This window comes from Esox lucius, chromosome 7 (assembly GCF_011004845.1).
Source record: "Esox lucius isolate fEsoLuc1 chromosome 7, fEsoLuc1.pri, whole genome shotgun sequence".
NCBI lineage: Eukaryota > Metazoa > Chordata > Actinopteri > Esociformes > Esocidae > Esox > Esox lucius.
This window is the reverse complement of record NC_047575.1, coordinates 30,931,462-30,959,415: the sequence shown is the minus strand read 5'-3', so window position 1 is coordinate 30,959,415 and position 27,954 is coordinate 30,931,462. Positions and strand designations below refer to the sequence as shown.

At 40.8% G+C, this 27,954-nt stretch overlaps 1 protein-coding gene across 2 annotated transcripts; it reads right to left on the bottom strand.

The window, feature by feature from the left end:
• Window positions 1-835: 835 nt before the first annotated feature.
• Window positions 836-24,516, bottom strand: jhy (junctional cadherin complex regulator). 2 transcript variants are annotated; one of them, XM_010902041.4, is made up of 8 exons: window positions 24,452-24,516; window positions 23,516-23,913; window positions 14,495-15,290; window positions 9,260-9,364; window positions 7,319-8,206; window positions 6,101-6,187; window positions 5,248-5,388; window positions 836-1,746 (listed from the first exon to the last, which is right to left on the bottom strand). In XM_010902041.4, exons 2-8 carry the CDS (start codon window positions 23,902-23,904, stop codon window positions 1,525-1,527), a joined length of 2,628 nt encoding a protein of 875 aa, XP_010900343.2. In that variant the 5' UTR covers window positions 23,905-23,913; window positions 24,452-24,516; the 3' UTR covers window positions 836-1,524. The 2 variants fall into 2 exon arrangements, with proteins under 2 accessions (XP_010900343.2, XP_010900344.2); XM_010902042.4 differs by lacking the exons at window positions 836-1,746; window positions 5,248-5,388 and having other exon boundaries at window positions 6,100-6,187; window positions 7,299-8,206.
• Window positions 24,517-27,954: the final 3,438 nt, after the last annotated feature.

Sequence of the window (27,954 nt, the reverse complement as noted above, 5' to 3'; positions counted from 1 at the left end):
ACTCATAGCAGCGGGTTGGCCAAGGAGATTACTCAGCTTTTATTTGGTCAGCTGTGGCCCCTCATGCTATTACAGGATCTGTTGTGCTTCTTGTAAGATTATACTATTGTTAGCCTTGGCCCTTCACTAAGCGTAACATTGATGCTTTTTTAGTCATGTGCACAATTTGGTGCTGGTAATGATAGTGCCATTGCAGCCCAACCCCACATTTCTTCCTAAAATTGTCAACCATTCTTTGATGTTCCTTCCTCTTAACTTTGCAACTTTTATCCCCCGCTGTGGTCTTCTCCCAAACATCAGCGGCTACATATGTAATGTCCTGTGTGAACCTTATGCATTTATAGTCAGGGCTATCGCTCTGAACTACACAAACATGGGCCTGCAACCTCCAGCTAGTCTAAGGGCTCATTTCTCTAGAGGAATGGCCACTTCTGGGCTCTGTTGAAGGGCATGTCTGTACAGGATATTGCTCAGTAGAAAGTCAATCTTTAATGCATGCATTTATTTGGTTTTATAGGCTCTCTAAGATTTCTCTTAGATCTAGCTAAAATATCCTCAGTCTGCTTTATATTACCAGAAATGTGCCTAACATACAGACTTGGCTAACCTGCTAAATGCAGTGGTCACTGGGTAAAGTAATTTAACATATTACTTTGAAGAAGTGAGTTGTTCCATTCTGCTGTAAATACAGCTAGCTAACCAGATGGAGTTAGCCAATGTTGCACATGTCATGCAGACCATATTTGCGAAACAAAGTTAAGCAAAAAAAACAAACAGTGTAAATGAGGGGAAACGTAACTATCTAGAAATATTAAGAGTCTTTATTGCAGCAACTTGTTTTTTGTGACATGCATTTCTCAGGTCTATGCAAGATACCAAGTTTTTCAACATTTCCACAGATATCAGCTACACTTGTCAGTTAACTTTCTAAATATCTTTGGTCAGACGATAATGTTGCCAGCCATGCCTTGGACACATGACAGGAAAAATGACCTGATGTTTCCTGTGTGCCCCTGTTTGACAGGAAACTGTCAAAGGCTTTGAACCCCGTTTTAAGTTCAGATTGCAGATACCTCAAATGTTTCTCAGGCTTCAGCCTCGTGGGTTCTCACATGGCAGAGATGTTCAGTTATTTCTTAGCAATGTATGGTTTGTTATGTGTTAATAATCACTAACTTTAAACTCCATGCTCAAAAATCTATTTTGTTTGGGAATACAGCAACATGTTTGTAGAAAGTACCATTACTAATGGGTGTGGGCATAAAATCATATTAACAAAGGCACATGTTTATCAGCATAATTTGTTGTAAAAACACATTCATATTAAATGCCTGTCATCCATCACATGTAAACAGCCTATGATGTATAATGCCATGAATGATTAATTGCTGCACCAAATTGTTCCTCAATCTTGTTTATATAGTAAGTCCTTTCCCCAAAAGTTTAATGGTAATGTCACTTGTAAGGGGAAAACTGTTGTTGTATGAGCCCAATATGTTGTGAAGTGACTGTGCTGATACAGGGTCAGGTGGTATGCACCATCTTAAAGCGTGCCACAATCTCCTTCTCCTGCTCGTGACGTTTCCTCAGAGACTCCAGTGTGGCCAGCTGGGATGGGGTAAAGCCCTCCAGGAGGCAGATGTGGCTCTTATCACCCTCCTGGGTCTTCTCTGTTTCTCTGGGTTTAGGCTGTTTAAGTTGGGGCGCCACTTTGGGCCTCAGGATGTTCCTGGCGTACTCCAGGGCCTGGAATCCAATGAAAAAGGTGTTGTTTTAATTAATCCCGACAGTTATAATGGTGATGCATTACAACAGTCCAAACTAAAAGATGCAGACTGGGACTTCTGTGAGTTTTGTGACTTTTTGGCCTGGATGTATATGTTGTTTGCATATGCAAAATCTGTAGAATCACTATCATACCTCAGTAAGGCATGAAATTCACAGTACACCATTTGTGGGGAAAGTTTTTGGCTCGACTATGTGACTTTCACAAGTGGAAAAACTGTAATATACTGATGAAAAACAGCATTGTCTTCAAAATTCTTCTTGTGACAAAATGTAAGACACTGAATAGGAGTATGAGTAAAAGGGGCTTAGCAGTGGGTTGAATTCAGTCCTGATCAATAATTTTTTATTTATTTAACCATATTTAACCAGAAATTTCTATGTGACAATAAATTCTCATTTTACACCGATTAGCCATAACATTATGATCACCTGCCTAAAATTGTGTAGGTCCCCCTTTTCGCCACCAAAACAGCCCTGACCTGTCAAGACATGGACTCCACTAGACCTCATAAGGTGTGCTGTGGTATCTGGCACCAAGACGTTAGCAGCAGATCCTTTAAGTCTTGTAAGTTACGAGGTTGGGCCTCCATGGATCAGACCTGTTTGTCCAGCACATCCCACAGGTGCTCGATTGGATTGAGAATTTGGAGGCCAAGTCAACAACTTGAACTCGTTGTTGTGTTAAAAAAAAAAAATCTTTGTGGCAGGGTGCCTTATTCTGTTGAAAGAGGCCTTTGCCATTAGGGAATAGCGTTGCTATGAAAAGGTGCACATGGTCTGCAACAATGCTTAGGTAGGTGGTACATATCAAGTAACAAGTAACATCCACATGAATGGCAGAACCCAAGGTTTCCAAGCAGAACATTGCCCAAAGCATCACAAAGGCAAGCCGGCTTGCCTTCATCCCATAGTGCATCCTTGAGCCAAGTGTTCTCCAGGTAAGCCACGCACATGCACCCAGCCATCCACGTGATGTAAAAGGAAACATGATTCATCAGACCAGGCCACCTTCTTCCATTGATCCGTGGTCCAGTATTGATGCTCACATGCCCATTGTAGGCACTTTCGGCAGTGGACAGGGGTCAGCATGGGCACCCTGACTGGTCTGCAGCTACGCAGCCACATACACAACAAACTGCGATGCACTGTGTGTTCTGACACCTTTCTATCAGTACCAGCATCAACTTTTAAAGCAATTTGAGCTACAGAAGCTCGTCTGTTGGATTGGATGACATGGGTCAGCCTTCGCTCCCCACGTGCATCAATGAGACTTGGCCACCCATGACCCTGTCGCCGGTTCACCACTTTTCCTTCCTTGGACCACTTTTGATAGGCCCTGACCACATTACAGACCAGTAACACCCCACAAGGGCTGCAGTTTTGGAGATGCTCTGACACAGCCGTCTAGCTATCACAACACGGCCCTAGTTAAAGTCGCTCAGATCTTTACACTTGCCCATTTGTCCTGTTTCTAACACGTCAACTTTTAGGGCAGAATGTTCACTTGCTGCCTAATATATCCCACACACTGACAGGTGCCATGATAATGAGATGATCAGTGTTATTCACTTCACCTGTCAGTGGTCATAATGTTATGGCTGATCTGTGAATATTCTTGTAGAATGTTTGATGACATATGAGAAAACGTAGCAACAGATCTGAGAGCACTCATCCATGTAGAATCCCTCCAGAGTCCTTGGTCGTTACTCATGGACTGTCCTCTTCAGCTCACCCCACAGATGTTCAGGTTTATATCAGGGGACTGGGATGGCCATTTAAAAAACATGATTCTGTGGATAGTGAAACATGTTTGTGTGGATCTGGAGGAATGCTTGGTATCATTTTCCTGCTGGGAAATGATACAAAGCAAAACCAAGTGACCCAGTTTTAGCCCCCGGACGGAGGCAGACAAATACAAAAATCTCCTGGTACTTCACAGAGTCCATGTCAGGTATCCTAAAATTCCCATCAACACTTATTCACCACCATACTTCACAATGGGGATTAGCTTGTTTTCTGCAGGTTATTTTCTTCCTATTTTTATGCCAAACCCACCTCTTGTGTTTTATGGCAAAAAAGCTATATTTTGTTTCATCTGACCAAAGAACATGGCTTCAATCAAAGTTCCAAAGATATTTAGCCAACTCCAGGCACAGATGAATATGTCTTAGTGTGGACAGTTGCTTGTGTGCTACCACTTCATAAGGGAAAGGACACTAGAAATATTTATAAATATTGACCAATTTCTTAGATATTTTGACTAGCTATTAGGGTAACATGGGGCAATATGCCAACTGGAGAAAAACGCCCTCCCATGTAATTCTCACAGAAAACACAAAATGTCACCATTCTTTTTTACAAAACATCCTCTGGCTGACTCTAGTCTTAATCAACTACAAATTTCCTCTGTATCATGAAGATACAGCCAACTTCTCAGCCAACTATTAAAAATGGTTTCTTCATTTTAAGGACTGTTGGGATTTAAAACATCGCCTTATTTAAATGATAATAAGTTTAGTTTAACTCTATGAGATGGCGTGTAAGGAAAATGTAAGTGTTAGAAATCCTTAGGCATTACCTACTATTGGGATCAGATTCCCCGGAGGGCAACTAACCTCATGGGGGCATATTACCCCAGTAGTTGGAAAAAATGCCCCGTTCCTACAAAATACATTTTATTAAATACAAATTAATTTGTCAACTGTAGCCATTTATTTTACTTTATAATGCATTATTCTAAGCCAAGCCATCTTCAACATACAAAAACTCACTACATTTTAGTTTTTGTTTCAGTAAATAGACATTGATCTTGCCTTATTCTAGATTCTTTCTGTTTGAATTTCCTTTATATCTTTACATGAATCAAGTTTAGACAAGGTTATAACACTGTTAATGCAATCACTTTGATGGCAAAAAAAAACAACCCTGACACTGATATTATAAAAGACAGTGTCAACCATGTTGCCTTTTTAATCGAAGTTGTCAATGTGTTTCTTATACTTCTTAATTTCCTATATCATCTCTCTAGACCAAATAACATCCACCCTGAGTTAATTAAAAAAAGACAAAAGATGGTTACATCAACTAATATACAAGTAATAAAGTGTTACACCTGTAGGCTATAAGTGTTAGAGAACTGTAGTTTGTAAACGGGAGGGCAAGTAGCCTAGTGTTTTTGAGAGAATACAGTAAGCTCGTACACAGTCCATATCTGAAATCCGGCTTGCTTGTTTAGTACTTCCAATTCTGTAAGCATCAAATATCTGATGCTGATGATGGTTATGATTGTGATAGACATATTGAGATGGATGCACTAGTTATGTAGAGAGATTGGATGTGCTATATCTCTGTTTTTCTCTTTCTTTATCTCGGTCTCTGTCTTTCCACTTCCTTCTAACTATCACCCCCCCACACTCCACTGTCTTTCTCTCTCTCTCTTTCTGGCCCACTCTCTGTTACCTTCCTCCTGGGAACCATGTTGTCCTTGTTGTTGCTACCCACTGGGTTCCTGGCGGCCGGCAGAGAGGGAATCCTATTTATCTTCTTGTTCTGCTCACGGATCACATTTGAATACAGCTTCTGTCGTCTTATTTTCTCTCCCTGGGCCACGTTGTGAAAGACCAGAAAGAGAGAGAGAGCAGAAGGAGAGATTACAAAAGAGTGGGTTTAATTAACTGAGACATTTTTCCCTTAAGGTTCTATTCTGTTGCTTTATACCTTGGCTGAACCTCTCCACACTGCAAAAAACCAACAAATACAACAAACCATTCAGCAGGCCTATCAACATTTACACATATCATTCACTAATAGGGCCAGCCCTAGAGACAAAGGTGGCCTCAATTTAGTGCAAATTGGCCATACATGCTCATTTTACTCTCAAGGATTAACAAAAGATATATCAGACCCCAAATTCCACTCAACATCCCAGGGCTACTCTCATTTGCTTTGTAAATCCAATTTAATCTGTTCAGAACGAGACAAGTCTTTAATGAGAAAAGGGGCCAGAGGGGCGGGTTATAATGAAAGTACAAAAAAACTATTGAAGATCATCTTAAATGGATAATATAAACCGGTAAATGGATTTATAGGCCATCTAATCACTGTTGTCTGTTTTAAACATTAATTTTGCATTCCTTTTTTTTTTTAAACAAATACATTTTCAAGATATAATCTCTGAAAACACAGAAGAATATACTTAGATATAGGTTTTCTTAAAATGTTCACTGAGGTTGCTAAATAAACTGCAGCATAGAGCGTAGAATTACTGAAAGCCATAGGATAATATTAATACATGGTGGGCAGTGGCACTCACTGTCATTTCTGCGGTGGCGTAATCAGGTCCAAGGCCACCCAACTTCATGTCCTGCATCAGCTGCTTGTAGTCCTTCAGGGTGTAGGCCTAAGACAATACCCATATGTACGCACACACATGCGCACACACACAATGATTACTTATTAATAAAAGGCATGTGATGACACACACACATTCAACTTGGTACAGAAACGTTGCCTGTGTCAGTACAAAAACATCGGAAGTTGTGGCCTAGCGCTCTAAACTGCTGCCTTGGAATCTGGCCCACTGCTCCATCAGCAAAAGGCAGTGTCTTCCCCAGACACGTCTTCTAATTCTAAACATAACTCTAAACTTAAGTCAGATAAAGTAAGGCCCGCACTCCTCGATTCAAATGAGTATTTTTATAAAGGAGACGGGAGCACCATGGAGGTGAGTAGTCTCTAGCCATTTTAATGATGTCCTGTTTAGCTAATAAAACGCCGTCAGACTCCAACAACTCCGCCTGTCTCTGCGTCTCCTTTCTCTGCCACCTTTTACTATATATACAGCTCTGGCCACGGCATCTTTTTCTTTCCTTTCCAAAAAAGTTGAAAAGGACAGTTTTGATTAAAGAAACAGAAGCGTTCAATTTGCAGTGGTCTCTTAATTTTAACCCTTCTGTTCCTCACTCGAAACCTTCCTTTCCAACATTTTCAGAAAGGAAAGCAAAAGGTGCAGTGGTCTCTTAATATTTTCCAGAGCCTGTATATGTATAGAATAACATATATATTGGAGCATATCCCTTATTTTTGTTAGTTTTTTATTATAAAGAGTGCATGTACTGCACCCTGGAGTCCCTGGGATGGGGGCTGAGTGATGCTCTCTCTGCTAGGTGAAGACAGAGGCTAAAAACCTTAATCCACTATGTACGTCTGAGGTGCACTAGAGCAGCAATCCACAAGCTGCCCCGAACAATAGGAGACTAATCACTCCAGATCGGACTGGCTCCTTTCATGGGCTCAGGCCACTTTGGAATTAGCAATTTGTCATGGAGACTGTGGGACTGCTTCTTGTTGTTGTTTTGTTTACACCCTCATCTATCATTCTTTTTTCTTTTACAAATCTTGTCAGCCTTGATTGCCTTATATCAGGAAGTTTGTGTGTACCAATACTTGCACTTATACATTTAAAACTGTTTGAACAATTGTTTTGTAAGCTCTTATTCAGAATAACTTACAGTAATAAGAGCACACACACCTTGTAGGTGACTGTTTGCTTCAGTTGTTTCTCTGTCAGCATCTGTGCCAGGTAGCCATCAGAGATGCTTCTCTTCATACAGGTGAATCTTTGCGCACCTCTGTCACTGAACAATGTAGGGTCTCCCAAAGTTGTTTCACCTATAGGTGGCAGCAGTGTGTAGGAGCCGGGGTTGTTCTTTATCTGGGCAGCGTAGGTAGACCTGTGACTATCGCCATCCTCATACAGCATGTGGTTTTCAGGCTGCCATGGAGTATTCTTCTGGTTCCTAAGGTTTGGTGGTTCCTGGGAGAGAGGGCTAATCCCTGGGAAGCCCTGCCTGCAGTGAGAGCCCCAAACTGGGTTCGGTGCAGATCCATCAGCCTGCGGAGTCCAGACCGGCTCCACCGAAACGTCTTGGGAGAAAGGGTGAGGGCTTAGGTGAGAGTTAGGGTTGATGAGGACGGCGTTCCTAAGTGTTGTGCTAGCATCCATGTTTTGAGAATTCCATTGAGGCCCGGGGCCACTAAATGGTGAGGGGGAGGTAAGAACACCTTCTTTGTGATTACGATGGAGGAAAGGGAGGAACTTGGAAGAGGTGTTATGGTTGATGTTGAGATGGACACTTGGGGGCTGTGTTAAAGAGAAAGGCTGGGACTGGCGTGGGCATGGCCGGTTGTCCAGTATGCTACACTGGGGGTCTGTGTCACTGAGTGCCTGAATGTTGGGTGAGTGCTGGGGTTGTTGGTGAGGGTGAGGCTGAGTCCTAGCTGCAGGTCCGGGGTTGTCGGTGAGGTAGCTGTCTGTTGGCCTGGCTTTGCCCACCTGTGCAAGGGGTCTCTTCTCACTGGGGGGTTTGGGGTTCTCTCTCCGCTTAACTGTCTTTTCTTTTTTGGAGATTTGGGTTACCTGGGAGTAAGGGGTATAAATAATGGTCATTATGTGAAATAACATCATAGCAACCACTTGGCTGACAGCAATATGATCAACAATGAAAACAAGGAAAAAATATGATAAAAGTTCACGGGCAGGTCAAATTCATTGATGCTGGAAAAGAAGTCCAAGAAGTCCTGAAAATCAGGACTTCTTGCATTAAATTATACTAACACTTGATTGATCAATGCCATGTAATACATTGAACAATGAAAAAATATGAATCTGAAAAAAGGGTAATGATCAAATATTTCATGATCCAGGAGGACACCAAAGTACTAGAAAGGATCTTTTATTCACAAGACATCATATGACCTAAGCTTTGGAGAAGAAAACCACATAATGTACTTCCCATGATTGAGAAACACAAAATACATATTTGTAAACAACATAACAGGGGCATCATCTGTTCCTTAACCGAATGTATCAGTAGGACGACTTCTGGAGGATCCCATCCGAAATGTGGAAAAAATACCCCTCTTTTCTTATGTAACGGATGCTCTGTCGCTGTTGTCATGGCCAGGGCAGGATAGGGTAATGTTGGAGCTTTTCGGAGCAAGGCTCTCCCAAATTATTTTGCTAGGCTCTGTGAATGTGTGCCTCAGCAGCTAATGCGTCTGATTTAGCAAACACCAGCTTTCCCTCATTCTAATGGGAAAATATTTACACTCCTCTCCTTTGCCAGGGCCGCGTTAGGGTGACTGTTCAAGTGCTGAAAATAATGATGCCTCTCCATTCCACTTGCTTCCTCCCACCTGCTGATGCTTCATTTCAGGACTGTTTTCTGGCAAGGGTTGCATTATGCCTCGACAACTCTATCAAACAGATTGGGTCTGTTGTGGGGGTCAAATGAAAATCCCATGTTACAATAGTGCACCGACTGGGCAGAAATGTTCATCTTGAGCAGAAAGCCCCTTGCTGGCAGTTATGAGTAATGAGGCAATGGGATGTTGAGGTAAGCAGCCCTCACCAAAAACACAAACAGGAGAAAATCTGTCAGACCACAATAAGGTGTGGAGAGGGTCTCACCTGGAGTTGCTGGGTTTTTTGGTGCAACCTCATCTCTGGGGCCAAATTGTCCCCTTGGCTTTCTTCTTCCTGGCTACCAATAATTTCCTCAGTAGAAGCAGAAACCTTTGTATAGAAAAAGAGTAAGATACAATTAAAGGACAGGGCAGAAAAAATACCCCTTAAAAATGCACTCACAGGACACATGAAAGACACTAACTATGTTGCTAAATGTTGAAACTGTGCACTTGAGCACTTGTATGAATACATATGGTTTGCCTTGCCACAAAGCAAATTGCAGGTAAGCGTTTCAAGGCACAATGAACTACAAGTTAAAAAAGTCCAGTCAGGTGCACACCTCTCAACATGTGCAGATACATCTGTAACACCTACTCCCTGCAGGAAGGAATCAGGTACGCCATCCTAAGGAAATGAGCCCTATGACATAGTTTTTTAGTATATGCATATTGCCCGATGGTAGCTGATCATTTTGCAAATTGTGATGGTAATTCCATCGATCGACACTCTTAAAGGAGTAAGAAACAGAGACAGAATTCTCTAGGCACCATTTTAAGAGAGACGCGTCATCCGCTTACAAACATAATCATCTGAGGAGTCTCTAACTCAATATAGCTCATTCAACAGTATATATCACATACAAAAAGGGGTGTGGTAAGTTGTTGCCCATCTGTCTTGTGTAACATTTACCCAAAGGGCGGGCTGTCCCCCCACCTTATCCTTCTCAACTCCTGAGGAGAAACAATGTCTGGATAATCAACTAAAGGGTTATACAGATTTACTGATTTACAAGTAACCATCTAATCCACTGGTGCCGGTCAAGGATACTGGTCAAGGATGCCTCCCCAGGCAAACACCAGACCCCTCTCGGCATCTTTAACTAGTAACTCATTCATACATGTATAGGACGACCAAGAATACATCAGTTCAAGAATTTCCACAACAAGATTTAATAATAATAATGACATTATTACCATTAAACCTTCAGACATGTTGGACCTCTCAGGAAGAAAGCCCACAGGTTGTAATTCCCTGGCGATGGGTTTGTTCAGAAAACACAATAGGTCATGTTCCTGTAGGGTGTCATACCAACTGACCAACTGAAAGGGAACAGCTCAATACATCCCTTATATTCCCCAAATAATGTAAAGGAGAACACTCCGAAGAAAAGTGCTATTTCAGAGATAAGTAATTTGGAAGGAAGAAACTTGAGGCTTAAAATGAATTACAAGAACATTGGTACCACACATGTACCAATGTTTTCCCTTAACACAAAATCCACTCTGCTCTGTCAAATCAGTAGCATAATTGATTATTTAGCAAGAAAAAACAATGCATGTTTAACCATTGGGCAAAACGTTTGACAATTCTGACAATCTGCAAGATTTTATTGAAAACAAACTTCACACCTTTTTGTCTCTCAAATACAATGTTACAGTTGTTGGGAGCTAGTTAACGCCTAAAGGACTCTGAGAGAATTAGGAAAACAATTCTGTGGATCAAAATCAGATTATAAGACCTGAAGACTAAATGCTACGTCTGGTGAAAAAAATGCTACGTCTGGTGAAAGAAATGCTACACCTGGTGGAGCTTCTCAGTGCCAGGGACTGGGAGACTGGTTAGGCTGGAGGAAAGGATGAACTGAGCAAAATACTGAGAGGCCCTTGAAGAAAACACTGTATACTTTTTCAAGTAGGCTGCACAACAATCAATTCCCTCCTGTTTTCCCTAAGCTTCCACAAACCCTCACATTACATCCATTCTCCTTCATTTTGTCCAGTAATGTACAATTTTTGAGAGAGAAATGTCTTCAACTAATGCCGTAATGAAAATCATTTAGTTAACTCAGGGCCCTCCCTGGGCGCCCCGAGGACAATCTGAGGGGATCGATGGTATTGACAGGCTGAGGAGTTCCTCATTGAATGCCACTAATTCTAGAGTAGTGAACAGGCGAAGGTCAGAGAGAGTGACTGGATAGAGTTGTAATGTATCCATCAATAAGTGTGGTGTCAAACTGTTCTGTCTCTCCGCTGAAAGGCCAAGTATGCGGGGAGCTGGTCTGATAACAAGATGCAGTGTCCTCCCTATCTGGGAAAGAAGGCACACAGATTATGGCTAAGCGGCGGCAAATGCAGAGCCACTGCTGCAATAAAAGGCAAATGACAGAAGAAACTGAACAGCAATTTTTTTTTTTCCTCTCATCTGAAGAATAACACTTTATCATGGTGACATCTTGTGCAGGACACAGGCCACACTGCAAATCCTTGAAAATGAAACCAACAAATCTGCCAGGCATCTAAGAGGATAATCTATTTTTAAAGAATACATTTGTTTTAGTTCAACTTCAAAATGTCAAACCAGACAAAAACTAGGCCTGAATTGTATCATACCCACTTGAATATCAAATGTTTGAAATACCTCTCTGTTTACATACTAATATTTGAAAGTAGTTTGATACCAATTGATCTGTTAAGTCATTTAAAACATTGAACTCAAAGATTCCCTTTTCCCCTGACACTGGCTGAGCAGCAGCTGTTACGTGTGTAGATAAGTAACAGGTGTCAATGACTCTACCACAGATGCATTCAACCACCCACCTACCTCTTACTCCTGAGCTCTCCCATGGCAAGACATGGCCACAACCTCTGCCCATGCCCCCTGCCACTGCCTTTTGTCACCCATTATAAAAATTCCAATCAATTGGAGCCAAATGATCTAAGCCAAATTGCATTTCGAGCATTGTAAGCTGTGTAATATCTATTCTGCTAAATTGGGGCCCGTAATTGCCCTCCTCTTGGCGAGAAGAGTCACAACAAAGTCCAGGCAATCGCGGCATGCCATTTTACCTCGAGCATCACAGGAAACATCAGCTTTTGCAATGAAGACTTCAAAGGGCTGCAGATCTTGGATTGCTATTTGGTTGCTATTGTGGCCAGGCCCAGGCAATCTTGATTAGGTGTTTACACTGAGGTAGGGTATACAGTGGCAGAGAGCCCCCGGGAGGCTTTGGTCTAAAGCTATTAAGAGATTGTACATTATGTTCCATGGCTTTGAAGTGAGGGCCTGAGAGACGGCAAGGGACACGGCGGGCTGAGTGCAATAGCTGAAGATTGCTGCTACTACTTCTATCTTTATCAAAGGGGGCCACTGCTGGAGCCCATCGTTACTCCTGCCACTCGCCGGCTACAAAGTTGACCCATTACAAGATTGTGTACATTTAATAACACTGCTAATTATAGCAAGTTCGTTTCATACGGTCTTGTCTGTCAAGGACCAAATGAGGCCTTTTAAAGGGAGCCAAAGGAGCATGCTTAGTTGGGCTCAGATAATGACGGCTGGGAAACCGATGCGATTTGATTTGGAAATTAGCCTCGTTTGAGGGACATAGTGGACAAAGAGAAGGAAAAGTCCAAGTTTCCAAAACTAATATAATATCTGAGAAGCCTGGTAATGACTCATTGTTAAGCTGTTTTTGTTATTTGTTTATTGCACCTCTAACTTCATTGACATACAAATGATACAAGACAACCTTCACAGGAGTCAGCAGAGACAGACGGTTTAAGGGAGGGAGAAGCCCTGGCTCTGTTTACCGTGCCACAATGCTAACAGCTCTTGACTATGCTAATCTGGATGATACAAGACATTGTGACAAGCCTAGGGGCTCAGATGGGTAGATGGTGGATGGGGGAAAATGGTTTGGGGATATAGCTACCAAAGAGGCATATACCCCGGCACAGAGGGAGCAGGCTACCGTCCTCAGCCAATTATGCCCCTGTGCCAGGTGCACGGGGATATCTAAGAGGCTATTGGTAACCATGCCTCTCTGATGTTCCTAATAGCTACTGTTGTACAGATCAACTCATAATAGGTACTAAATAGCCAGACATGGCTCCCTTTCTCTTCTCAAAGTGGGTAGCAATTGAAAACAGCATTGCTACTGGCAAATTAATTTTTCAGATTGGGTCAGAGACCACCGGTGCAAATTCTCTTGTTTCTGTGTGAGTTGAAGGGGAAATTGCATTTATATTTTGGAGTAAAAAAAAAAAGGAGTGGACATAAGACTGGTTATATTAAAACATGTCACTTATTGCTTTCTTTTCATTTAAAAGATATGAGAAGAAATTAGGAATACATGAAATATTAAGATTCAGGAAAGGTAGCCTATCATTTGGCTCATATTTGCCATTGAGGGGATTTAAAAGATAATGTGAGGTTGAGCACTGAGGACTGCAGCAAGCTTAGTAAAGGAACACAACATACTTTTCATGTAAATCAGAAAAAACCCTCCCTTTTAAGGGTGAGGATACTAAGGTCACTCTTTGGATCATGTAATGCTTAAAAGGTCTAGCTTTTTCTTTCAACAGCCAATTGTTGTTTCTACCTAAACAAGAGCGTGCTATTCTTATGTGAGTGGTTATACATTTGAAAAGCAGCTCCATTTCAGTGAAGCGCTGTCTATACTGCAATTCTCCATTGTAGAATCTCAGCATAATATAAAGAGCAAAAACAAATGAAGAGTTTACAGACAGGGAAAGGTCTTAATATTGATCCAGCGCATGTAAATCACCTCCCTCCAGAGACGCTGTACCGCATTTAAAATGTGCATTACAAAACACAACACAGGCAACATCATATCAAACAGCTTCATACTAACATGCAACTGAACATTTTAACATTTAAACTAGATATTTATTCACCCCTTGATTAAGACTGCCCACTTCCCAAAATTGGAAGGAAATGACTTGTTTTTATACTATACTGGTGAGTATGTGTAACCTACTGAAATGTACATGTTTATCTTTATGTTTTAAAAAATATATATATATATAAACAACTATAACTATGGGACCTGGACAGATGACACTCCTTCCATTTGTTTTGTCTTCCACCTTCCTGAGGAAAGGAAATATCAGTTACAGATGTATCAGGTTCCAGCAACTGTTTAAATTGGGAACACAAACAATACAATTAAGTCCTCTATTGATTTACACTACACTCTTCAGGCTGCGGGTTTAGTAGAGATTAGGTGAAAGGAAATGTTAATTTATCACTATGTTTGTGCAGCTCCTAGTGGCAAATGTGATAACTGCAACATAGTCAACATCCAGAAAGAATCGAGCTGGGGAGTGAGTGAACAGTAAGAGCCTACATGTGGTCTCATTTCCCGTCAACGTAGAATGACTGTGTACAAAACCAAAAACATTCGGAAACACACTTTATCTCACCAAACAGATCTACCTGATTTGAACCATGTGTTTTCAACTCCTTCTGTTGTGCATGTGCTCTCAGGTACGAGCCCTGTTTGGCTGCGCTGATCCCCAGTGTCACTCTGTTGCGTTCAATTATGTCCTCTCTTGGCTTTTCTGGCTTTCTGTTAGACAAGTGCTGCAATCCCTTTGATCTAGAGGGCGTTAAATTCTGCGATGGTTCCTCGGTTGCAGTCCCAGAAGACTGTCCATATTGTTCTTGATTACGGTGAATCTGAAACTCTCTATCATATCTTTCATGTGACTCCCTGTAATGCTCTTCCAGGTCAGGAGAGCTACCTTGGCTTTCATCACCAATGACATTGTTTTGGTTTCTCACACCTCTGTCGGCTTTGACTCTCTGGTGTGAGTCTGTATCCACGGTTGTTTCAGATGGTAAACCAGGACTTTGGCAGGTGGACTCTGACATGCTTTCCCCAACAACCTTATTTTGATGAAGGTGTAGGGGGTACGAAGATGCTGGTGAAACCTCTCTGGTAGCTTGATTCTGCTTTGGGTGTAAGTGGTATGACATTAGCGGGTGTTTAGACTGAAATTTGCTTTGTGTGGTTTCTGGACTGTGAGCAGTGATGTATCTGTATCCTTCTCTTCCTGAAAGATCCTTTCTTATCTCCACATGTCTCTTAGATTGTTCATCCGAGCTGTGGGATTCATCCAAGAGGGGAAGTTGTGAGGTCATCTTGTCAAACTGTCGAGCCCTCTCATGATTAATCCTCCAGTTGGGATCATAGCGTAATTCTGCATAGATGTCGTCATAGTCGATCTGTCTGGAAAGTTTCAGAATAGATGTATTAGTATATGATTTACATGACTAGTGTAATCAGAAATATGTTTAGGGAGCTATTCCAATGTGGAAAAGTTCAATACAAGTATATCATCAAAGACAAATAGCCTTTCAGGGCTTGCCAGGTATGGGAATCCCTCCAGTCCAGTCAATCATCCTCATCCGTAACCCACTTGGCCAGTAAAACAAGTACTGTATTAATGCAATTTTTAATCTACACTACTTAATTGCTTAAAACTATACTTTTCTTCACTGGCCCAGTGTGTGATTTATTTATATATCCCTGAGATGGGAAAAAAAGCAAATAATGAGACCTTCCCGGGTAACTGGCCAATTTAAATTTCCCATGGGTCTTCTCAGACACAATAAGCTAGAGGCAATGTAGTGGTCAGCTAAGTGCTGAGAAAAAAAGCCTAAGACCCCCACATGGTCGACCCAGGCCCTGCTTTTGATCAAAGAAAATGAAGATAAGAAAAAATGAAGATCCTATTATGAAAATAAACATATTGGGATTCATCCATCCCTAAAATAAAGATTTCAGAAACACCAGAACACAGGTTTAGAGGTCATAAGTACAAGAGGTATTACTGCACCCCTCAGTGATACTGATGGTGTCCTTAAACAATGAGAATGAGTCCTTATTTGAACAGACAAGCTGCTGTTTCAAATTTAATTTGACATCAGCACATTATCTGCCTGTATTTATACGTAATCTTCATATTTTCACCTCCTTATCCACTAATGAGGGAGTGTCTGAAAACTACTACTGGCGAATGATACACAAATGGCAATTTTCAGCTTATAAAATGGACTGAAATTACTGCCTAATGTGCCGCTTCTATTGGTGATGAAAAGACCTCATTAAAATAATTAGCAGAGTGCCTCTTTGTTGTAATGCTTGGCGAATGAGGGAAAGCGTACATCTCATGATGCCCTTGTATAGGGCTGCCTAGGTGTAGGGCCCTTCACTCAATGAGGCCAAAAGGGTAAAGGATGGCTCAGTAATGACTCAACTGCAACAAGCTGGAGAATGTATTATGGATGCAACACAGCTGGGCGACATCTTTACTGTGTACAAAACAACACCCATAGCCTATTATATGGCAACTGAGATACAGACCAACCATGCAACCACCACAATGCACAAAATGGAAACTGTGCAAGACTATAAATGGGACTGTGTGTGGGAAGTAGAAAAGGATTATGGATGATTATGAAATATTTAAACAAATAATTCTTTATCAGTATCCTAAAGAAATAAACCAGAGAAAAGTATTGCATTGGATGAATAGAGGTACTTGAATTGGGTTTGAATGATGAGTAGGCTATACATGGGTGTGTGACATGCCCACGGCTTTGAGGCAAGAGCCGGTCAATGATGAGGCTATGAGACTATGACGCTGGGACAGTTCTCAGTGCACACAATCTCAAATAGACTCTTTTGTGAGGATCTGCCATGGTCATTTTTACAGAAACAATGTGTTAAAGTGGATCTTCATTTTGTGGACATCTATCTGCCTAGATTACAACAATGACAGAATAGTCCCTTTCTGTTCAGAGTGAAATTAGTATTGTGAGGCCATTGAGGTAACTGTTTAAGTAGATGGGGAGAGTGAAAAACTGATTTGGGAGGGTTGGGGGGGTGGGCTCTCTTCAGATTCCTGCATTACAAAGATCTCTGCCGTATTGACAATGAAGCGGCAGCCAGGTAATGGACAGTAGAGTGACCGTCTATTGTGATAACCTAAAAAGAAAATGAAAATCAAATTTGCCTTAAATGTAGGCAGTTATTTGGAAAGTACCTAAATTAGCTTAAGGGCCCACTAACAGCACTGTGCCAATGTGTGTATCAGGCACAGTTACTGACCTTGTTCTATTGTTGAGTCAATAATGAGCCTTATTAGTCTTTTATCCAAATGTGCTTTATGTGAGGAAAAGGATTGATTGGGGCAATAATTTTGTATACTTAGACAAATTTTACACTAAATTATCAACTTAATTTTTATTAATTTGTGTAATTTAAAAAACAGCTCAGTAATGACGTAGTCTTAATTTAACTGATGCAAATGCTAATTGAAAACCAACATAAAAAGGGAAAGCCTCGGCCAATGAAAAAAGTATTCACTGTAGGTTTACATGAACTGTTTGTATTTCAAACGCTTCTAACAATGTTCAGTGCCTTGGAAAGTATCCAGGCCATTTCACTTTCTCAAGACTTTGTTATGTGATAGACTTAAATTATAATTGTTAAAAAATATATTTTCAAGTGATCAATCTACACACAATTCTCTTGAACATACGGAAAAATCAGGAGATACTGTGTCATGACACTTTAAATTCACAAGAGATGTCTACAGATTCCTCTGATTGGACATGGTTTAGAATGCAACACACACTGGTCTATTTAAGGTCCCAGACTTCACTGTAGGGCTGCACGATTAAGCTAATTATGCTAGAAATTGCAATATTGACATGTGCAATATCCAAATTGTCCACTTAGACAATTTTGGTCCATTCTTTGACATTCTAACACAACAGAAACTAAACTATGGTACCTCCAATGAAAGGTGCAAGACTTCTTTCATTCATCAATCAGCAGTATTAGTACCTTGAAGCCTGATCCACTATAGTTTTTTAAGGAAGAGATGAGGCTACATCATCCCCTTTAGATTCTGAAATGTCTGGACCATCCTCATTGGATTTTGTCATGTCTGAAAACAAGTAGGCCTAAGTGGAGTATCATTTAAACACGATAAACTTCCTCTACATCTCTGATTCGAGTTTTGTATTCGGCTGACCTGCACACAGTGCACAACAGAGTGTGGAGCGGGGAACTGTGCATATCCACAATATAATATAAATACTGATTGGTTAACCTGTACTCTAACATTGGTTCAGTATAACATTTTGCGGTATAAACAAAATGTTTGCACTTTCTGGTTTCTCATTTGGGAATATCTAGACATTACGGTGCATTTATGTATTTTTTTGCAAAGTTTTTATAAGAAATTGGAAATAATGTCATATAGCTTGCAGTGCCACCAGAGGGTAGTGACGGAAAGCTCGGCACTCACACTTCGGCCAGACCAAATCCACCAGTTACATTGTTGTATGCATCAGAAGTCCTTTCCATATAGCTACGCATTATGTTTTTATTTACTAATAATATATAAATAGAGAGGCTGATATGTGCCCTTTTTATTTTTGATAAAAAGTCGGCAGCCTCACTCAATAATTCGTAGAAGCTTTTCTGCGAAGGCCATCTTTATTTATTTAATATAGACTTAAATGGCATTCCTTAAACCACTATGTAAACCAGCCCATCAGTGCATGTCACGCTTAAAATTAGTGCGTTCTACCGCCTCCTGGTGTCAAAACATACAAATCTCCACACGCATTTGCAGATCTCTGCTGCGGTAGAAGTGCAGCAAAAGTCACATGTAAAAAGACAGCGAATTGAGAGCCCCGTCTGAGTTGTAACTGATGACTTGTCAATGTACGCATTTACAGATATACATTTACAAATCTTTTACACAATTCTGATTAAACACACACAGAATCTCAATACACATTTGCAGATTCCTGTACAAATTCACAAAACTTGGTACGCATTTTCGTTTACATATTTAGAAATCTGATTACACACACACGGATTGAGATACAGTTACACAACTCTCCACAAACATCTGTAAATAGTTTTGCAACAATAATGGCCCCAAATGCAACGGCACATTTGTCAGCTCATAACTTGCTAGTTACATGCAAACTCTGTCTGTTCTATCTACAGAAGCTGTATAAGTAGTTTGAATGTGCAGAGAGCAGTATATTTGGCAGCTTTTTGTTCATTTTAGTCATTACAATTGTAATTATTTAGGCCATACATTTTACACATATTTTTTTTATATTCCGTTCTGACAGTGCTTTTTGGATGCACAACCTAGTTATAAATTGACAGTTTACGGTTTGATTAATGCACACGTTTTGGCGCACGAGTAGGAAAAATCCAACGCATGCAACTCCCTAAACGCACTGCATCCGCAAAGGGTACACATAGTGCTATACGCCTGATGTCCACCAGATACGTCAAACTCGTTGCGTTGCATTATAGCAGGCTATCTCATTTATAACTGTAGTAGCAATTCGGCTCCAGACAGCATTTTTGGAGTTGATGTCCCGGTAACAATAATTCAAATTAGACTTTAATTCTATAACAAATTGTTTTCTATAAACGTGCTTACAATTGTTTTATTGTCAAGAAACCAACAAAAATAACATTTTAAATAAAAATAATAAATTAGAAAGATCAGTAATAGAACTGCAATGGCAAAATAAAAAGCAAGCAAGTGTAATCTTGTTAAACAGCACGGCAAAAAAATCTTATGATCTTTCTTTTAATAATTCTAAAAATTATTACAACTATTTTGGGAATCCACATAAGTCAGTGGACCAGTTATTGATGGTCAAGTCAAATGCAGCAGGCAACTAGTGAAACTTTACAGGGCATATCCAGGTACCACATAGCTTTCTCATCACAACAATTTGTTTCTACAAAATGAGTGTTTATTTAATAGTCATGGTTTTATATTGAATCATTTTTCATTAGGGCCCCTTACCGAACCATGCGTCACATCATCTTGTATCAAACTCAGGTGCCTTATGGCCTTTACATAGTTATGTGACACCTTCTGTGCAAGCATGAGCGGGGCCTCATCCACAGACATTCACACAGGTGCTTGCCATCATACTTGCATGTAACACCAATGCATAGACTAAAGGGCAGCATTGTATTTATTAACCTAGAATCTAAACAAAACGGAGAAGAAACAGATGAAACAGAAACTAGTTTTCAAAATATCTGACACACACTATCTTAGAATACACACAATGCGTTGTTACGACAACTCCTCTGCCAGCCTCTCCAAGCTACGGTTACCCAATAGCCCCCTCTGTGGCACCTTACACAGCAGTTGACATCTATCTTCAGAAAAGAATATATTGAACTTCACACCACCTCTGTTAATTTATTTTCATTTTGAATGGGATGGCTGATATGAAATTCCTCGAATTTTTGGTCCCCCATGACTTTACTCTCCTACCAGTGTCCTCGACACACCAGCTCAGAGATCATCCAATTGTCACAAGTACCTGTGTTCCCTGATCTGCAGTTAACACAGCCCTGTTTGAAGAAAAGCCTACTCTTTGTTCCAAGTCTCCCTAAATCCATGCACCAAGAACAGTTGGTGGTTTCCCTACACCTGGCCAGAGCGATAGAGGCGTGCACGAGGGAGCAATCCAAGTGTTCCCAGTGAAAGGCAGTCAGACAGCCAAGAGGGAAGTAAACTATGGACAAAGGTATGTGGACACCCCTACTAATTATTGAGTGCAGGTGTTTCACACCCATTGCTCACAGGTGCATAAATTCCAGCACATAGCCATGAAATATCTATAGGCATACATTGGCAGTACAATGGGTCGTGATGTGACTCCAAACGTGGCGCTATCATAGGATGCCACCTTTGCCACATGTCAAGTTTGTAAAATGTCTGCCTCCCTAGATCTGCTCCGGTCAATTGTAAGGGCTATACTTGTAAAGTGCAAGCATCTAGGAGCAAGAACAGCCCATCCACAAAGTGGCAGACCACACAAACTCACTGAGTGGGGCTGCCAAGTGCTGAAGCATATAAAAATCATCCATCATATGTTGCTTCACTCACCACAGAGTTTGAAACTGTCTCTGGAAGCAACATCAGAACAAGAACTGTGCGTCGTGAGCTTCATGAAATGGGCTTCCATGGCCAAGCAGCTGTAAGCAAGCCTCACGTCAACATATGCAATGCCAAGTGAAGACTGGAGTGTTGTTAAGCACGCAGCCTTTGGACTCTGGAGCAGTGGAAACATGTTGTCTGGAGTGATGAATCACACTTCACTATCTGTGAGGAATGATTATGTTCTGGGTCTGTGTTTCAGGGTTTGGGCTAGGCCCCTTAGTTCCAGTGAAGGGTCATCTTAATGCTACAGGATACAAAGTCATTTTAGAGAATTGGGTGCTTCCAACTTTGTGGCAACAATTGGGGAAGGCCCTTTCCTGTTCCAGCCTGACGGGTGCTCCTGTGCACAAAGAGGGGTCCGTAAAGATATGGTTTCACAAGGTTGGTGTGGAGGAACTCAAGTGGCCTGCATAGAGCCCTGACCTAAACCCCACTGAACAGCTTTGAGATGAATTGGAACAGCAATTGCGAGCCAGGCATTCTCGTCCAACATCAGTGCCTGACCTCACAAATGCTCTTTTGGCTGAATGGGCACAAATTCCCACAGGCAAACTCCAAACTCTTGTGGAAAGCATTCCCAGAAGAGTGCTGGCTGTTATAGCTGCAAAGGGGGGGCAACTCCATATGAATGCCCAAGGTTTTGTAAAGGGGTGTCCAAGACGCTCATACAGGTGTGATGGTCGGGTGAAAAATGTACAGTCCCTTATTGCACATATACAGTAATAAAGGGAAGCCACCTGTTCTACAGCACTATACTGACATGAAAAATCTCAACGTTTTGCCTTGTGGATTTGTGGTGCACCCAGAAACTCCACTTGGTGCCAATCACTGAAGAGTTTGTTACCCATCATTTTTGGCTTGTAGAGGTGAAGTGCACTCTAGCAGACAATGTGGGCGCAGCTGCTCATCTAAGAGTGGTCAATAGCAAGGCCATGTTGAAGACCAGTCACAAGCACTACTGGTAGGCTCAAGGCCAGTTGGCCATTACAGGCTTGAGTTTGTGTGACTTTGAAATGGACACTAAAAATGAAAAAGCATCTGGGAAAGGAAGAAGTCATTACTGAAATGAAAGAAGAGTGGACATAGTACTACACATACATAGACGATCCTGCTCCAATCTGCATGAACACATGCATTAGCACGCTAAAAATATTTCACTTCCTTGATGATTTCCAACAACTGAATGATTTTGATGTGGTTGGTAGATTTATACAGTATATTCATTTGGATTACAAAATAAATCTACAATAAATCTCTCCTACGCAGAGATTCACATAAAACCACAGCACTGTGAACTTCTTGTCATGCCAAACAATGAACAATTTCAATACTGACAATTTATGCTTCCTCAGCCTTGCTTTGGATTGAACTACAATTTATATTGTAGCTATTGTTAATGTGCTTATTATGGGATAATTTTTAAACATACAGAAAAGACCTGATAAACTTAAGTAAAATAACAAATGGTTTATATTGTAGGCACTTTGTTGAACATCCATGGTTATCTTACAAGTAAAAACATTGTAAAACATTATCTAGTAAAAATGCAGGCTTAAATAATGTAAAAAAACCCAAATATTATATAGATATTTTTAACAAAATAATTTCAATCACAATTACTATTACACTATCAAGAGATCAGGTTCAAATCATGTATAACAATTAAATGTCAACTAAGTGTTCAGTTGCATTGACAATGTTGACAGATTTGATTGATTCTATACTGCTCAATGACAGCCTAAATCCCACAAACTCCACTCAAAACCCACCCAAATTCTATTTTTTCTAGAAAACTATATGTATAATTATTTGGCTATTTTATTAACCTGTCCATGCCCATTCCATTATTATGGGAGTTTACTCCCAAAATAATGAAGCAATCAAATGTATTTTAAAAAGCCCTTTTTTAAGTCAGCAGCTGTCAAAATGCTAATACAGATATCCAGCCAGAAACCCCCAAGAGCAAGCAACAAAACATGACGCAAAGGGATATGTCAACCATAATTTCTCCACTGACCAGGGTTTGAGAAATGCTGCTTTTCATGTTCTATTTCACTCTATGAAACACGCTGTGTACGACACATTAAAAGGGCCAGTGGTAATGTCATGTCTTCTCTATTACTATTATTATTAACTATTACATGATGTTACCTGATGTTCTCCCAATACAATTATGATGCATTAAAATCACTACAAACAATAGACCTAAATCATTCAGATTGTTATTTGGTTGAGTTAATTAACATTATGGGAGGAGTCTAAAGGCCAATTATTTTAAATGAAATATGCGATTTTTTTCCAATAGGTGTCCTAAAATAGAGATTTTGATTGCTTAACAGATAACGTTACGACTATATTATGACTATGGAGAGAGTTGAGGTTATAAATACAATGTAACCTTCACCATAGAGTGCTAGTTAAACAACGTTTTAACGCTTACCTGGAGAACTGTTTGTCTCTGTGCTGTAGGTGGACTTTGATGGGACTCGGCCCGTCATTCTTTTTACTCTGCCTGTGCGCTGTTACATCGAGACTATCGAAGATACGAAGTTCCCCCTCATCTTGCTCTTCTTCTTTGCCATCTTCCCTATTCAGGCATAACTTTTCTTTGTCTTCCTCTTGGGATTGTGTCATGGATTGTTCAGCGGACCCTCCAATTTGCTTCTGGAGCTCAAACTGATAGGCCCTCTCCTGGACCAAGCTATCTGTGTCTGATTCAATTGAGTCCCACAGGCTTAGACAAACCCCCGGTTTTGGTGAAGATTTTCCTGGTTCATTCTTTAACCTGACATAGATCTTTCCATGCTCAAGCCTCTTCTCATCTTCCATTTGGTGCTGCTGTACTGAGCAAAAAGGTGAGAGCTTACAGTAGTTGTTAGTTGAACTTTCACTGTCAGTGAAGTAGACAGTGCAGTAGATAGTGAAGTACAGAACAGTAGATAACCGATGATATTAAACTTTCATATTGCATACAGGTTTTCTGTACTGATGGCTACTTTCCCACTTGGCAAATTAGAAAAGAAAAACGAAATATTAAAATAGAACACACAGTAAGGCTAATATTTCAGATATTATATTTAGTTTCGCACATTTCTAAGGCTACTTAACTTTTCTACGTATCTGTCAACGGCAGCCATTTAAAGATACGTTAAACGTTAACAGTTTGCAACGAACAAAGGACTACAATACGGTATACTAGTTACAGTGATTAGCAGTATTGTTAGCTAGCTTATTTGTCTCGTGTTATGAAATTATTGCCGTTTGCTTGTTAATTTAGCTAAAAATAGTTGTTTAGGCCGTTTATTGTAGCTAGAGACATTTCAAGTCGAGAGACGTTGGCTTTATCAGTTTTGTAGCTATGTCAAAAAACACTCACCAATTGTATTATCCACCAGCATTAGAGAGTTGGAACCATGGAAACAAGAGGACGCGTACACAGTGATTGGCTGTAGCCACTACATAACCGATAGAGGGCGCAGTCAAACTGGTTTTCGACAGGTATTCTGTATTTTACAGGAGAGAAATAAATGTTTTCGTCCTTTACTCCATGTACTGTCATTTACTCGATTTACTGTCAGGCAGGTGAGAATAATCGTAATATCGTAACAATCACACACTTTTCAGCACTAATCCAGTGGCGAATGTAATACTCGGATAAAGCCCACTGTTTTTAGTCAATCAGACTTTAGTATATTTATCCCTGTCGCTGTTTCAACATAATGGTTTTGAATACCAAGCTGATTTAAATGAGCAGAGCCAAAACGGATGGCCGTAAATTGGCACAAAGGTCTTTCAAACCTGTGTTGCTAGCTGTAAGAAAATAAATACATAAACTGACAGAATGCATAAAATCAATATAAAATTAACATTCAAGTACATGAAATGGATGGTAAGAATTTACTGTTTGCAAATGAGAGGTGAGTATACAACACATTTATTTACAGTTGTTGTAAACATTTACATGTAATTTCCAGTGACCTATAACCAGGTTCACCCTCAATAAAGAGGCAAAGAGAGAGTTCTCATAAAATACCGGAGTTTATTCAAGAAACAAGACAACAATAATAATAATAGTAATAATATAATCTCAACAAGTAAATCCCTTACCTGACTTTTTCTCAGCTAAAAAAGGGCACTCAAACTGAAGAAGCTGTGAGCTTACTTGACTGTTAAGTTTTGCCTTGCTTGAACTCACCCAGACCTGCACTTCCGGTGGACCCTCTTCCTGAAAAGTCACTGTCCTTTTACAACCAAAATACCACATTGAGGAATTACTTTACCCATAATCTCTACATCCAGCTGTAGGTAACCCAAATAGGGCATTGACACGCCAGTAACTGCTTTAAGGGTGAGCCATCAACACCCCCCCCCCCCCCTATTTTCAAAGTACTCCATAAAGAAACTCTCTGTAATCATGGTGACTGTTGAACCAGTATCAAACAGTCTTGGACTCAACACCCCCCATACAGACACGGAGGACCGGTGTAGGCCCTATTTAACTGCTCATTACCTCCTGTGTACTAACAAGCTCCATTGAGCCAGTTGGCCCACACCCATAGTTTGGCTCAATACTACAGGGGGAGAAAGTTTCCCTGCTGCACTTGGGCATATCCATGTTCTGATTTGATTTTAAAGATAAGCCCTTACAAAATCTAACAATATGGCCTTCCTGCTGGGACCTAAAACATAAAGGCTTACCAGAAGGGTCCTACCTGGGTTCCTGTCTGTGGTGGCGCACACGTCTCCCTTCCAGCATCTGCTCCAACGTCTGAGTCAAGTTCTTCAGTTATGCTTCCTGTTTTCCCATAACAGTGGGTCCGATTTAAAACCTACACTGGTCCTCTCTGTGTCCACTGCAGTGGTCTCACACGTGTATGTTGTTTTGTCCTTGTCAGTATCATCCTCATCAAACACAATGGCCTCCTGTCTCAGAACTGTTAGCTTGATATTAGGGTTTTGTCTAAGAGGTTTCTTTTGTTCTCTGCGTAATGCAGGATCTTTAACATCCTCTTTAACAACTGACGGCATACAACCTGCTCCCCACACAATTCCTTGCCCCCAGTGCAACGGTTGATTTCTTTCCGGCAGAGATAATAAAGCATGGGAGTACTCCTTTAAACTCTCCCACCTCTCTGCTTCCTAGCAAAAAACTGCTTCTGTGTCTGAGTTAAAGAGCTTCTCTAAGAACCATTAAGATTCGCTCAGGGTCTCTTTTCACCTCTACGGGAGAATGTTTTATCTCTTGCCACGCTTCCCCTTCAAGATGGTCTTAGAGATAGGCAGCCTGTTCCCCCCGGCCTTGTATCTGCTAAAGTTCACAGAGTTCTGAACATCATCAACCCAGTCATAAAAAGATTTGGATAGGTGCGGTATTTGACACTGCTGGAGACGGGGGTCGCGTTTGAGGAGAGTCTCGTAGGGAAGGTTGATTAACATCCTGCAATCGGGCAAGGAGAAAGTCATTTGTGTCTTTTAGACAGGTCACGCTCCGCTACCAACATTTCCCTCAAAGCCTTCAGATCATTTTCTAATTCCTGGGCCGATATGACAAATAAGGCTGTCTGTCGCAATGCTGTTATCCCAACCAGCCGCAGTCTTCAACCTATGCCACTGTTTCTTTTTTTTAGTGTAACTTAAATTGAAGCCTGATCTGCTAATTGACACTGCTCACAGCGGCAGACTGTAATGTCCAGTGACCTATAACCAGGTTCACCCTCAATAAAGAGGCAAAGAGACAGTTCTCATTAAATATGATAGTTTATTCAAGAAACAAGACAATAATAATAATAGTAATAATATAATTAAGGACCCAATAGGACCGAACTCAATCCGCTGTAACAGATCATACTTGTACAATAAAATGCTTGGTGCTAAAGTGTCTATAAAAACACCTCTCTATTCAGTGCTCTATCAATAACATTGAGTCAATAAAGTTATTACAACTTCTCTGCTTAAATGCTGCTCTGGCGTGCCTTCCTACAGGCTATGGTAGAAGTTACATTTATTATGCATGGCTGACAGTATGTGGTTTCGTGAAATAAAAAATGTCAGTAATACTAGTGGTTTCTCCACTGATTTCAATAATCGAAGATCAGGTTTGTGTTCTGAACGCAAAAGGAATTGCTGCAGCATATGCAGGTCAAAACTAGAAGGAGGACGAGAAAATAGCCAAGGTCATTACACTATCATTCTAGGTACTCCTGTGAAACCTTTGTTGGCACAGGGAAATGGCAGCACTTAATTCAAATGCCATTATTCAGTAACCATCTATTTAGAATGGCAGATGATGAGTTCCAAACCGATTCTTCTTCTTTCGTTTTTGGTTGGCAGATCGCATCCAACTGAAGGCATATACCGCCACCTACTGCACTGGAGTGTGAGGACGTTCATGGCCTCTCGACTTCCTACCTTCACAATAAGACCTGTATTCCTAGGAAAAGAAAACAACACCTTAATAACTACCACCTTCCCATTCCCACCCCCAACAACACCACCCGTGTCCCACTCCCGCTTAGCCTCCACAGCCTTGTCATGCAGTCACTCCCTGTCTACGTCATACCTTTCGCAGAAAAACAATACCTTCTCCACTGTTTACAACACCAAACACTCAACAAGTCCTGTGTCATGTTTTCCCATGACTCTCAATGTGGCGTTCAAATCTGTGTGCCCATACCACAACCTGCTCCATACATCTTCCTCTCTCCTACACCCCACAATTCCCATGGCCTCACAGAGCTATGTACTCTATAAAAATGTCTACCTTCACCCCACTCTCCCATAACTAAACCCCTGCTGCCTGTATTAAGGACTTGACCTTGCTGAAAGCAATTCATTTGATTGGGTTAACATGTTTTGAGACATTACTGAAAAAGGTTTTTG

Coding starts and splice junctions, on each gene's coding strand:
- jhy (XM_010902041.4), bottom strand. CDS start 23,904: ATGGAAGATGAGAAGAGGCTTGAGCATGGAAAGATCTATGTCAGGTTA. Junction 5,389..6,100: donor ACGCCACCGCAGAAATGACA/GTGAGTGCCACT, acceptor AACGTGGCCCAG/GGAGAGAAAATAAGACGACA. Junction 1,747..5,247: donor ACATGGTTCCCAGGAGGAAG/GTAACAGAGAGT, acceptor ATTGGATTCCAG/GCCCTGGAGTACGCCAGGAA.